This window comes from Ranitomeya imitator, chromosome 1, assembly GCF_032444005.1.
Source record: "Ranitomeya imitator isolate aRanImi1 chromosome 1, aRanImi1.pri, whole genome shotgun sequence".
In the NCBI taxonomy this organism is placed as follows: Eukaryota; Metazoa; Chordata; class Amphibia; order Anura; family Dendrobatidae; genus Ranitomeya; species Ranitomeya imitator.
Window position 1 is genome coordinate 851098700 of NC_091282.1, and position 13235 is coordinate 851111934.

Here is a 13235-nt window from a genome sequence, read left to right on the forward strand (position 1 = left end):
TACCCCATTAAAATCATTTCAGTATTGACATAACTAGGAAACTTTTTTTTTTTTTTTAAATGATTTACCTTCACCTTGTTCTGGACTTGACCCGTCAGCAGACCTCTATAAAACAGGATACATACATCAGTTTTTTTGCATTTTTCCTTATTCTATAGTGATGAGATGTATGAGCAATACAAGGTTCTGTTACTATAGGGGACACTTTTCAAAGACAAATGATGCAGCTGTTCGATAAAGAACACCTCATTACATGCTCCAAGGGCAGCATGCAACGCTCCAAAGAACGGACTGCAGCAGTCTCTTGCTCCCCAAGTAACAAGGCTGTATTCTGGAGAAAAACAATCCAGCTAGAATACATGGTTTTCCTCCTCTGTTTTCCCTCGCCCCTGGCTCCAAGATAGCAGCGGGGTGACATTGGGGTGCAGTGGGAAGTCTGAACCAAGGATCGGAAAGGTGGGGGGGAGGAAAGACTTACCACTGCACCCCCCAATGTCACGGTGGTGGCTACCTTGGAGCAGGTGAAGGGAGGCATGAGGAGGTGGTGGGAGAAAAAAGGTAGGGCGACTGTATGTGAGAAGTGTCTGGTCACTTTTCTGTTCAGGGTGTGGCGTTACTTTAACCCTTTATCACCTTGGGTTTTCCCGTTTTTTGAGATTCCGTTTTTCGCTCCCCTCCTTCCCAGAGCCATAACTTTTTTATTTTTCCGTCATTATGGCGATGTAAGGGCTTGTTTTTTGCGGGACAAGTTGTACTTTAGAAAGACATCATTAGTTTTACCACACCATGTACTGGAAAAAAGGGTAATGGCCACCAGGTTTTTCGGACCTAACCCGAAATCAGCATAATGTAGGGGCGTAATGTAGTTTTTATAAAATCGCAGTGTTATCGGCAGATCATTAGAGATGCCAAGTAGTGCAGCCACACCTCACCCCTAATTGTGCAGAAGCAAAAAGCTGCCAATCACTTGTGTAAGCGGGGTTACACAGCGCTCAGCACAACACTGATTTCATTAAACCTGCAGCAAATAAGTGATACACAACTGGAGTAAGGGTTTCTGCCCTATGTCATGCTGCTCTCAGATGTGGATTGGAAAGACCTGGTAACAGAATCCCAGTAAAAGGGATCTGTCACCAGATTTTTGCTACCTCATCGGAGATTAGTAGAATGTAGGGAAATAGACCCTGATATCAGCGATGTAACACTTTTCTGGGTGCAGCAGTTGTGAGACAGTTTTCTCTGCTGCAGATGTAGCAGTGCCCAGAAAGTTGATAGCACCTACATCATTGATTAGCAGCTTTCTACAAACATTGCATACTGACAAAAAAACAGCTAACTGTGCTGAAGGCACGGATGGACCAGGAGTCACGTGGGCACCTAGTCCAGCAATGAAAATCTCCTACAGAAAGGAATCCTAGGGTATGTTTCCACGGTCAGGAATGGCTCAGTATTTGCTCGGGATTTGACGCAAGTAAAATCTGCATCTGAGGTCACTGTCAGGTCACCTGCGTTTTTTTATGTGTTTTTGTAAGCCAAATAAAGATATACAGGAAAAAAAAAAAGTGTGATTTAATTTCGTTGCCCAACCTCCTCTTTTAAGGTACCGTCACACTAAGCGACGCTGCAGCGATACCGACAACGATCCGGATCGCTGCAGCGTCGCTATTTGGTCGCTGGAGAGCTGTCACACAGACAGCTCTCCAGCGACCAACTATGCCGGTAACCAGGGTAAACATCGGGTAACTAAGCACAGGGCCGCGCTTAGTAAACCGATGTTTACCCTGGTTACCAGCGTAAAAGTTAAAAAAAAAAAAAAAGAACACTACATACTTACCTTCCGCTGTCTGTCCCTCGGCGCTGTGCTTCTCTGCACTGTGTAAGCACAGCGGCCGGAAAGCACAGCGGTGACGTGTCTGCAGGGAGTCCAGCGACGAAAGAAAGTGCTGGACTTTCTGCAGCGACCAACGACATCACAGCAGGATCCTGATCGCTGCTGTGTGTCAAACTGAACGATATCGCTAGCCAGGACGCTGCAACGTCACGGATCGCTAGCGATATCGTTTAGTGTGACGGTACCTTTACCTACTCCACTGAAGAATAATGTTTATACACACAGATCAATAGATACATCTATAGACAGATAGATAATAGATATATCAATAGATACGATAGATAATAGATGGGTATATCTATAGATAATACCAAGCCCGATGTTTAGTAATAAACATAATAAAATGGTACATAAAGAGTTAGGCTGGGATCACACATGCGAGAAACTCGCTTGAGTCTCTTGCATTAATACCCGGCACTGCCGCCGGCACTCAGGACCGAAGCATGCGGCTGAATGTATTTCTATGCAGCTGGACGCTCCAGTCCGAGTGCTGGCGGCAGTGCCGGGTATTGAGGTGTGAGTTTCTTGCAAGTGTGACCCCGGCCTTAAATGCAATATCTGTTTAATTTAAAAAATAAATAAATAAATTGGAAAAAAAAAAAATGACGTGGGCTCCCGTGCAATTTTCCGAGCCAGAGAGGGAAAGCCAACGACTAGGGGCAGATGTTTGTAGCCTGGGAAGGGATTAATATCCATGGAGCTTCCCAGGCTACGAATATCAGCCTGCAGCTGTATATATAGCCTTTACTGGTCGGAAAACCGCTGCAAAGACGCATACACAACAGGTGCACATAGGCTCGACGGGTCCGTCAGAAAGATGGGCCCAGTGCACACGTTTTCCACAATCTGCACAGGATCCGTCATTTCAACGTCTTGACGGATCCTGTGCAGATTTGGAAGACGGAAGTGTGAAAAAAGCCTAAGCCGGCTTAGTAATGGAGAGGCGTCAATAAGACACCTATCCATTACTAACCCTATGGTTGGTAAAGGATTAATAAAACACACACACGCGCAGAATAAAGTATTTTAATTAAATAAAACACCACACAGTTTTGCCATCTTTATTACACTGGTAATCCAAGCGAAGCCATCAATCTTCTGAAAAAAATAAAAATAAACCAACAGTATACTCCCTGGTCCAATGCAGTCCTTAATAACAAGTGTCCCACGACGAGTTCAGCTCTGCTACATCTGGATGCCTGACATCCAGACATAGCAGAGCTTGTAGATGACCACCGGAGATCTCCGGCGATCACCTACACTCTAGCTCTCGCAGTCAGCTGACCATGAGAACCAGCCTAGGGTGACCGGAGATAACTTTCAACAGCAGAAGAAAAAAAAAAGGCAGCAACACTTACCTGCCCAGATCTTGGAACAAATGCACTGCAGGGTGCAGCCAGCCCATAATTTAATTTTTGTAGACCTTGAGTCTCTAGTGGCTTTGCTATTTATTTTAGTGTAGGACTCGGAAGCGTGGGGACCCTTGGCGCGGGTTACGAGCTTGCATATTTTGGCCAAAATATCAACCAATACCTCACTGTACTCCTACAAACCACGGAAGCACATGCCAATAAAGGATTAAAATAGTATATTTTATTAATTACATATATGTAGACAAATTGCCACTACAGGGCCATGTCCTTAATACAGACAAATGCCTATACAGCCTTTGGTAATAATAGCTGCCATGAAGTAATGATATGCCAATATATATTACCATCAAATATGCAAGCACCTGGAACAATGATATCTATCCTGAATGCAAAGTGCAGTACATACAAAAAAGGTCTAGGCTCACAGGTGCATTTACGAAGATAAGTCACACAATTCTATAAAGTCACAATATAATGCTGCATAATATAGATCAATACCATCATTACTCAATGGATGCTAGAGAAATATATGTAAACCCATAGAGGGCAGCGCAGGCCCCAGATAGAAATAAAGTGCCTAGTGACAATAGTTATAATTTATATATAACCCATATTTATAAATAAGGTGCAAATATGCAGGAGACCACGCTATCCTCAAAATGGGGCAAGAACAAAGTAAAGTGCCATGTGACAGAGCAATATTTAGCCGCCAATATCAGCAATATGACATAATATGGCTAGTAAAAAAGGAGGGCTCAAATAGAACAACAATACATGACCTGTTGTAGCAGCGCAGACCCCGACGCTCGTTTCGCGTTTACCTTCTTCCTTGGGGGAGTTTAGTGTGTGTGTGTGTGTGTGTGTGTGTGTGTGTGTGTGTGTGTGTGTGTGTGTGTGTGTGTATGTATGTATGTATATATATATATATATATATATATATATATCTCTAGCTATCACTATTTTTGTATATTTTTTGCACTATATTTTTCGGGGTGCAGCCAAGCTCAAACACGTTGGGTCTCGCATAAGGGGTGTTCGCACTTGGATGCATTGACAGTGTGCTGGCCAGCCCGCCTAATCGAAAAGTAGGGGCGTGACTAATAGGCTGTGAACCAGACACTATGCAGTACCATTGTATGAACAACGCCCTATGTGGGCCTTTATTGTGCACTTGTATACTGGGCAGTCACCCCCTCCAGGAATGGGTATGTGGAGAGTGGCTGTTGATCTGGTATTTTGCACCTGTGTTGCTAACATCTTGCTTTATGGGCTGGCTGCACCCTGCAGTGCATTTGTTCCAAGATCTGGACAGGTAAGTGTTGCTGCCATTTTTTTCGCTGTTGAAAGGCAGGGCAAAGTACTGCAGACGCAGGGAAAGGTCAGAGAGGCCCGGCGCCTGCACACTGCAGTACTTTGCTCTGCCCTCAACAGGGCAGACAAAATACGCCTGCACCGGAGTCGCGGCGTGAAGACCAGAAGAGGACGTCATCGTAAGAAGATGAGAGGCCCAGACCGCACCGTGACGCCGATAGGACCCAGACAGCAGCGGGACCGCCCCTGGGTGAGTATAATCTAACCTCTTTTTCTCCTCTTTCAGGCTACATCGGGGGGCATATCTACAGCATTCCAGAATGCTGTAGATAAGCCCCTGATGCCGGTGGGCTTAGCTCACCTTAGATTTTGGGGGTGACAGGTTCCCTTTAATGTGAAAACACTGCCAGGCAAATGCAGCATAAGGCTGTGTACACAACGTTTTTTAGATGCTGGCGCACTTGCCAAGTTTTCCTCAGACAAGACACTTCAGGAAAATGCCGATGGTCGATTTCCTTAACAGGCTTCACTATCATCGTTTGTTCTATGTGAACAACTCATTTTAAATCGAGTCATGGTTTCCAAATCCTAAAATGGTTAAAAGACGTGGCATAAGACGGAACATGAGCACAGCAAGTAGTTTTGACATTGCCTTGCCTTATGTTCATTTTATGAGGCACTTTTCCAGCAGAATCAGTCTGAAAAGGACTTTTTGTTCACATAGCCCGAATATAAAAGTATTCAAGTATTTATGTTCAAGTCCCTCAGAGGACAAGAAAAGTATAATAGAAACCCCCCCACCACCACCACCACAATGATGTCAATGTTGTGGTCAAGAAGCCACCAGGACCAGTATGGAGGCTGCATGAGCTAAGTAGCTGAAGGACCTTCCACCTGATGAACTCAAGGACCTTTTAGGTCATGTGATTCGTCACATGGCTGATGGGATGGAAAGTTGTGGTAACGTACAGTGTCTATAAGGGCTCATACTCACATGCGAGAAAAACTGACAAGTGCAATCCGATAAAAAAGTGATGTCAGATTTTTACACACTGGTGTCCTTTGAAAAACCGGCAATTCATGTCTGGCTACTGTAAAAATGACACTGACATGTTAAGAATAGAAAAGATAGAAAATATATATACACACACTGCTCAAAAAAATAAAGGGAACACTAAAATCCCACATCCTAGATATCACTGAATGAAATATTCCAGTTGTAAATCTTTATTCATTACATAGTGGAATGTGTTGAGAACAATAAAACCTAAAAATGATCATCGTAAAGCACAGCTAATATCACACGGAGGTCTGGAGTTGAAATGATGCTCAAAATCAAAGGGGAAAATGAAGTTACAGGCTGATTCAATTTCAGTGGAAATGCCTCAAGACAAGGAATAGATGCTCAGTATTGTGTGTGGCCTCCATGTTCCTGTATGACCTCCCTACTGTACAACGCCTGGGTATGCTCCTGATGAGGCGGCGGATGGCCTCCTTAGGGATCTCCTCATAGACCTGGACTAAAGCATCCGCCAACTCCTGGACAGTCTGTGGTGCAACGTGACCTTGGTGGGTGGTGTGAGACATGATGTTCCAGATGTGTTCAACAGGATTCAGGTCTGGGGAACGGGCGGGCCAGTCCATGCCTTCATCTTGAAGGAACTGCTGACACACTTCAGCCACATGAGGTCTGGCATTGTCCTGCATTAGGAGGAACCCAGGGCCAACCGCACCAGCATATGGTCTCACAAGGGATCTGAGGATCTCATCTCAGTACCTTATGGCAGTCAGGCTACCTCTGGTGAGCACATGGAGGACTGTGCGGCCCTCGAAAGAAATGCCACCCCACACCATTACGGACCCACTGCCAAACCGGTCAGGCTGAAGGATGTTGCAGGCAGATCGCTCTCCAGAGCGTCTCCAGACTGTCACATGTGCTCAGTGTGACCCTGCTTTCATCTGTGAAGAGCACAGGACGCCAGTGGCGAATTTGCGAATCCAGGTGTTCAGTGGCAAATGCCAAGCGTCCTTTACGGTGTTGGGCTGTGAGCACAACCCCCATCTGTGGACGTCGGGCACTCAGACCATCCTCATGGAGTTGGTTTCTAACCATTTCTGCAGACACATGCACATTTGTGGCCTGCTGGAGGTCATTTTGCAGGGCTCTGGCAGTGCTCCTCCTTGCACAAAGGCTGAGGTAGCGGTCCTGCTGCTGGGTTGTTGCCCTCCTACGGCCCCCTCCACGTCTCCTGGCCTGTCTCCTGGTAGCGCATCCTGCCTCTGGACACTACACTGACAGACACAGCAAACCTTCTTGCCATAGCTCGCATTGATGTGCCAACCTGGATGAGGTCAATCAATGATTTTTACCACTATATTTTTTAATTCTTTCGAGATTTTGTTATTCGCTAATAGAGTGTCAGAGAATGCAAAATGTGAAGAAGAAAAAAAATCGTTTTTTTATTTTCAAAGTTCGGAAAAGGTGTGAATTTCGGTGTTGCCTGCCTTTACATTTCTCCTAACTCAGACTAAAAAAAAAGATAGAGAAACAAAATAAACACCATTCTACTCAGAACTGTACAGGCTTTCATCAGATATATTAATGAAGATACTTTTGTGACATTTTACCCAAGCAAATGCAAAATTTTAAAACGCATTTCCGAAAAGAAAAAAAAAACGTTTAATTTAAAAATGTCAAAACCTGCACATGTGCCTGCTCTGCTCCAATCCACATCTGTACCAGAATACAAGTAGGGATCGTGATGGGATCATATTTAAAAAAAATAAAACTGTTACAGTGTCAATTCGAAAATCTTGAATTCAGATCTGTTCAGCCTGTGGTCTAAAAGTGTGGTGTCTATATTTACCAAATAATCCATGATTGTTAGATATTACTGTATTATTTTATTCTGTTACAGCTTCGAAGCAGGAGAGGACAGAGGGGAAGCTTTGTTAGGGCTCATGAGAATGAACAGGGGTAGACTGTGACTGCCGTGCAGATGACGGGCCGCAGCTCGAGCCTCCAGAGGCCATATTCACACCAAATCTTAACACCCAGGAAACTGTTCAAATGGAGGGAGAAAAATATTCTCAACATCCAGTTCATGTATTGTACAAACCAGGACTATGAAGAGGAGGAGAGTTTGTGAAAACATCGTTTACAGGAAGCAGAACCCATCACAGGGACTCGGCAATACCGGACTGTCATCCCATGTAGGGAAACAGAAATAAAAACACGGATTTCTTCATTCAGCAAAGACAGTGAAGTCCATGAAGTGGTAGAAGGCGGTACACGATCGGCAATGGATGACATAACTGGTGATGTGACCTGTGAATATGATTGGCACTGGTGGCTACTGTACTCTCCAAAGATTGTGAAAATGAAGATGTAGAATTGACTTTTCTGCAGATTCTGGTCCAGCGCCGTCCTTTGTGTATCCAAGAAAACCAGACATTGTAAAAGTGAACAAAAATCAGATATAACTCAGGTGCAGCAGAACACCATGACAGGTCGTACATACTCTGACACAAAAGGAAACGGCCGTTGCTAGTAAGCGCTTATGGACAAGATGACATTTCACCCACTAGAAGGGACACATTGATGATAACAGGCCAGTGTAAAAACCTACCATTAATTGTTTGATTAGTTCATATTTTATAGAGCGAAGATTTAACTATGGTACTATTCTTCTTAAACACTTCATAAATGACATGTTTAGTTATATAACAGAAAATAAATTGTTACACGTATAAATAGGTGGTAAAAAATATTGGTTCTTTTAACCCCTTCATGACCTTGGGATTTTCCGCTTTTCCGTGTAAGTTTTTCAATCCCCTCCTTCCCAGAGCCATAACTTTATTTTTCCGTCAATTTGGCCATGTGAGGGCTTATTTTTTGCGGGACGAGCTGTAATTTGAACAACATCATTGGTTTTACCATGTCGTGTACTAGAAAATGGGGGAAAAAAATTCCAAGTGTGGTGAAATTAAAAAAAAAAAAAAAGTGCAATCCCACACTGTTTTTTGCTTGGCTTTTTTGCTAGGTTCACTAAATGCTAAAACTGACCTGACATTATGGTTCTCCAGGTCAGTACGAGTTCATAGACACCAAATATGTCTAGGTTCTTTTTTATCTAAGTGGTGAAAAAAATTCAAACTTTGCTAATAAAATTGCGCCATTTTCCGATACTCGTAGCGTCTCCATTTTTCATGATCTGGGGTCAGGTGAGGGCTTATTTTTTGTGTGCCGAGCTGACTTTTTAATTATACCATTTTGTGCAGATACGTTCTTTTGATCGCCCGTTATTGCATTTTAATGCAATGTCGCGATGACAAAAAAAATAATAATTTGGGCGTTTAGAATTTTTTTCTCGCTACGCCTTTCAGTGATCAGGTTAATCTTTTTTTTTTATTGATAGATCGAGCGATTCTGAACACAGCGATACTAAATACGTATATATTTTTATAGTTTTATTTTGAATGGGGCGAAAGGAGGGTGATTTAAACTTTTATATTTTTTGAATTTATTTCATTTTTTTTTTAAGTTTTTTTCTTTCTTTTGCCATGCTTCAATAGCATGTATGTAGTGTTTGTTTTTTTTTTTTACATTAGCACTGGTAACCAGGGTAAACATCGGGTTACTAAGCACGGCCCTGCGCTTAGTAACCCGATGTTTACCCTGGTTACCCGGGGACCTCGGCATGGTTGGTCGCTGGAGACCTGTCTGTGTGACAGCTCTCCAGCGACCACACAGCGACGCTGCAGCGATCGGGATCGTTGTCTAGATCGCTGCAGCGTCGCTAAATGTGACGGTACCTTTAGTTTGATTTCACAGAAGTTTGATTTACTTGGGAGTCATATTCGGTTTGTGTTCCCTTTATTTTTTTGAGCAGGGGAAGGGGGAGCGGGGGCTATCTAATTATACTCACCTGCTCCTGGCGCGGTTCCTGCAGGTCCCTGGCTTCCCGGCGCTCCAGCTTCTTCCTGTACTGAGCGGTTACATGGTCACGGGCGCAGTCCGGCGGAAACATGGCCGCTCCTTCCTCCCCGCAGTCAGTGCCCGCTCCATACTCCCCGCAGTCACCGCTCACACAGGGTTAATGCCAGCGGTAATGGACCGTGTTATGCCGCAGGTAACTTACTCAGTTACCGCCGCTATTAACCCTGTGTGACCAAGATTTTACTATTAACGCTGCCTATGCAGCGTCAATAGTAAAAGGATCTAATGTTAAAAATAATTTAAAAGAAAAACAAAAACCTTTATATACTCACCTTCCGCCGCCTTTCCCGCTCCTCTCGACGCTCCGGTAACCGCTTCATGCAAGCGGCAGTTTCTGGTGGCAAGGATGGTATGCGACAAGGACCTGCCATAACGTCATGGTCATGTGACTGCGACTTCATCACGGGTCCTGCGCTACCAATCCTGGGACCGGAAGCTGCCGAGTGCACCGCGCACAGGCGACATGACTACAAGGGCTCCCTCGGAAGGTGAGTATATGTTTAATTTTCTAACCTGTGACATACGTGGCTGGGCAATATACTACGTGACTGGCCAATATACTATGTCGCTGTGCAATATACTACGTGGCTGGGCAATACCCGACGCGTTTAGAATCGGGCCACCATCGTGTGTGTGTGTGTGTGTGTGTGTGTGTGTGTGTATATATATATATATACACACACACACACACACACACACACTAGCTGAAGAGCCCAGCGTTGCCTGGGCATAGTAAATATCTGTGGTTAGTTATAGCACCTCACTTCTCTTATTTTCCCAACACGGCTCTCATTTTCCCCCCCTCACTCCTCTCATTCCCCCCTAACACTTGTCATTTCGACCGCACATCTGTCATTTTCCGATCACTCCACTACTTTCCCTCACTCATCTCATTTTGCACTCACCTTTTCATTTTCACCTCACACCCCTAATTTTCCCCTCAGTATATGTTTGTCATCTCCCTTACATACAGTATACACCTGTATGTCATCTCCTGTATATAGTATATACCTGTAGGTCATCTCCCCTGTAAATAGTATATACCTGCTGTATGTCATCTCCTCCTGTATATAGTATATACCTGTATGCCATCTCCTTTTATATAGTATATACCTGTGTGTCATCTCCTCCTGTATATAGTATATACCTGTGTTATCTGCTTTTGTATATAGTATATACCTGTGTGTCATCTCCCCTGTATATAGTATATACCTGTGTTATCTGCTCTTGTATATAGTATATACCTGTGTGTCATCTCCACTGTATATAGTATATATGTGTGTCATCTGCTCCTGTATATAGTACCGTATATACTCGAGTATAAGCCGAGATTTTCAGCCCAAATTTTTGGGCTGAAAGTGCCCCTCTCGGCTTATACTCGAGTCAAGGTGAGTGGCAGGGTCGGCGGGTGAGGGGGAGAGGGCGCTGAGGCATACTTACCTGCTTCCAGCGATCCTGACGCTCCCCCTGCCGTCCCACGGTCTTCTGTGCTGCAGCTTCTTCCCCTCTTCAGCGGTCACATGGGACCGCTGATTAGAGAAATTAATATGCGGCTCCACCTCCCATAGGGGTGGAGCCACATAGTCATTTCTCTAATCAGCGGTAACGGTGACCGCTGATAGAGGAAGAAGCTGCGGCACCGAAGACAGCTGTCCAGGAGAAGGAGCCGGACGCCGGGACCAGGTAAGTATAGCATATTTACCTGTCCCCGTTCCACACGCTGGGCGTCGCTCCATCTTCCCGGCGTCTCTCCGCTCTGACTGTTCAGGTCAGAGGGCGCGATGACGCATATAGTGTGCGCGGCGCCCTCTGCCTGATCAGTCAGAGCGGAGAGACGCCGGGACCGGACGCTGGGAGCTGCAAGCAAGAGAGGTAAGTATGGCATTTTTTTTTTTTACTGCAGCAGCAGCAGCGGCACAGATTTATGTGGAGCATCTATGGGGAAATATGAACGGTGCAGAGCACTATATGGCACAGCTATGGGGAAATATGAACGGTGCAGAGCACTATATGGCACAGCTATGGGGAAATATGAACGGTGCAGAGCACTATATGGCACAGCTATGGGGAAATATGAACGGTGCAGAGCACTATATGGCACAGCTATGGGACAGTATGAACGGTGCAGAGCACTATATGGCACAGCTATGGGGAAATATGAACGGTGCAGAGCACTATATGGGGCACAGCTATGGGGAAATATGAACGGTGCAGAGCACTATATGGCACAGCTATGGGGAAATAATGAACAGTGCAGAGCACTATATGGGGCACAGCTATGGGGAAATAATGAACAGTGCAGAGCACTATATGGCACAGCTATGGGGAAATAATGAACATGCAGAGCACTATATGGCACAGCTATGGGGAAATAATGAACATGCAGAGCACTATATGGCACAGCTATGGGGAAATAATGAACATGCAGAGCACTATATGGCACAGCTATGGGGAAATAATGAACATGCAGAGCACTATATGGCACAGCTATGGGGAAATAATGAACATGCAGAGCACTATATGGCACAGCTATGGGGAAATAATGAACATGCAGAGCACTATATGGCACAGCTATGGGGAAATAATGAACATGCAGAGCACTATATGGCACAGCTATGGGGAAATAATGAACATGCAGAGCACTATATGGCACAGCTATGGGGAAATAATGAACATGCAGAGCACTATATGGCACAGCTATGGGGAAATAACGATCTATTTTTATTTTTGAAATTCACCGGTAAATGCTGCATTTCCACCCTAGGCTTATACTCGAGTCAATAAGTTTTCCCAGTTTTTTGTGGCAAAATTAGGGGGGTCGGCTTATACTCAGGTCGGCTTATACTCGAGTATATACGGTATATACCTGTGTGTCATCTCCTCCTGTATATAGTATATACCTGTGTGTCATCTCCCCTCTGGCCCGATTCTACCGCATCGGGTATTCTAGAATATGCATGTCCCCGTAGTATATGGACAATGATGATTCCAGAATTCGCGGCAGACTGTGCCCGTCGCTGATTGGTCGAGGCAACCTTTATGACATCATCGTCGCCATGCTGTGCCCGTCGCTGATTGGTCGAGGCCTGGCTCGATGTGTGTGTGTCATCTCCTCCTGTATCTATATATATAATTGTCTAAGGGTTTTTCCGTCTGTCTGTCTGTCCTGGAAATCCCGGCTCTCTGATTGGTCGAGGCCGCTAGTGACAAGCACAGCGACGATGATGTCATAAAGGACGTAGATATCCAGCGTCTCTGATTGGTCGAGGCCGCCAGGCCTCGACCAATCAGCAACGGGCACAACGATGATGATGTCATAATGGTTGCCATGGCGACGATGATGGGGCACAGCGACGATGATGTCATAAAGGACGTAGAAATCCCGCGTCTGATTGGTCGAGGCCTCGACCAATCAGCAACGGGCACAGCGACGATGATGTCATAAAGGACGTAGACATCTCACGTTTCTGATTCAGCGACGGGCACAGTATCGACGTAGATGTCATAATGGTTGCCATGGCGACGATGATGTCATAAAGGTCGCCTCGACCAATCAGCGACGGGCACAGTGTGCCGCGAATTCTGGAATCATCATTGTCCATATACTACGGGGACATGCATATTCTAGAATACCCGATGCGTTAGAATCGGGCCACAATCA

At 45.0% G+C, this 13235-nt stretch overlaps 1 protein-coding gene across 2 annotated transcripts in view; it reads right to left on the reverse strand.

Moving 5' to 3' along the window:
- The window catches only part of RANBP3 (RAN binding protein 3), a 115623-nt gene that overhangs the window by 74150 nt on the left and 28238 nt on the right, over window positions 1–13235 (reverse strand). For both annotated transcript variants that reach the window (XM_069741477.1, XM_069741485.1), the window contains exon 3: window positions 69–105. In XM_069741477.1, the coding sequence (XP_069597578.1) occupies window positions 69–105 (37 nt within the window). The remainder of the gene's footprint in view (window positions 1–68; window positions 106–13235) is intronic.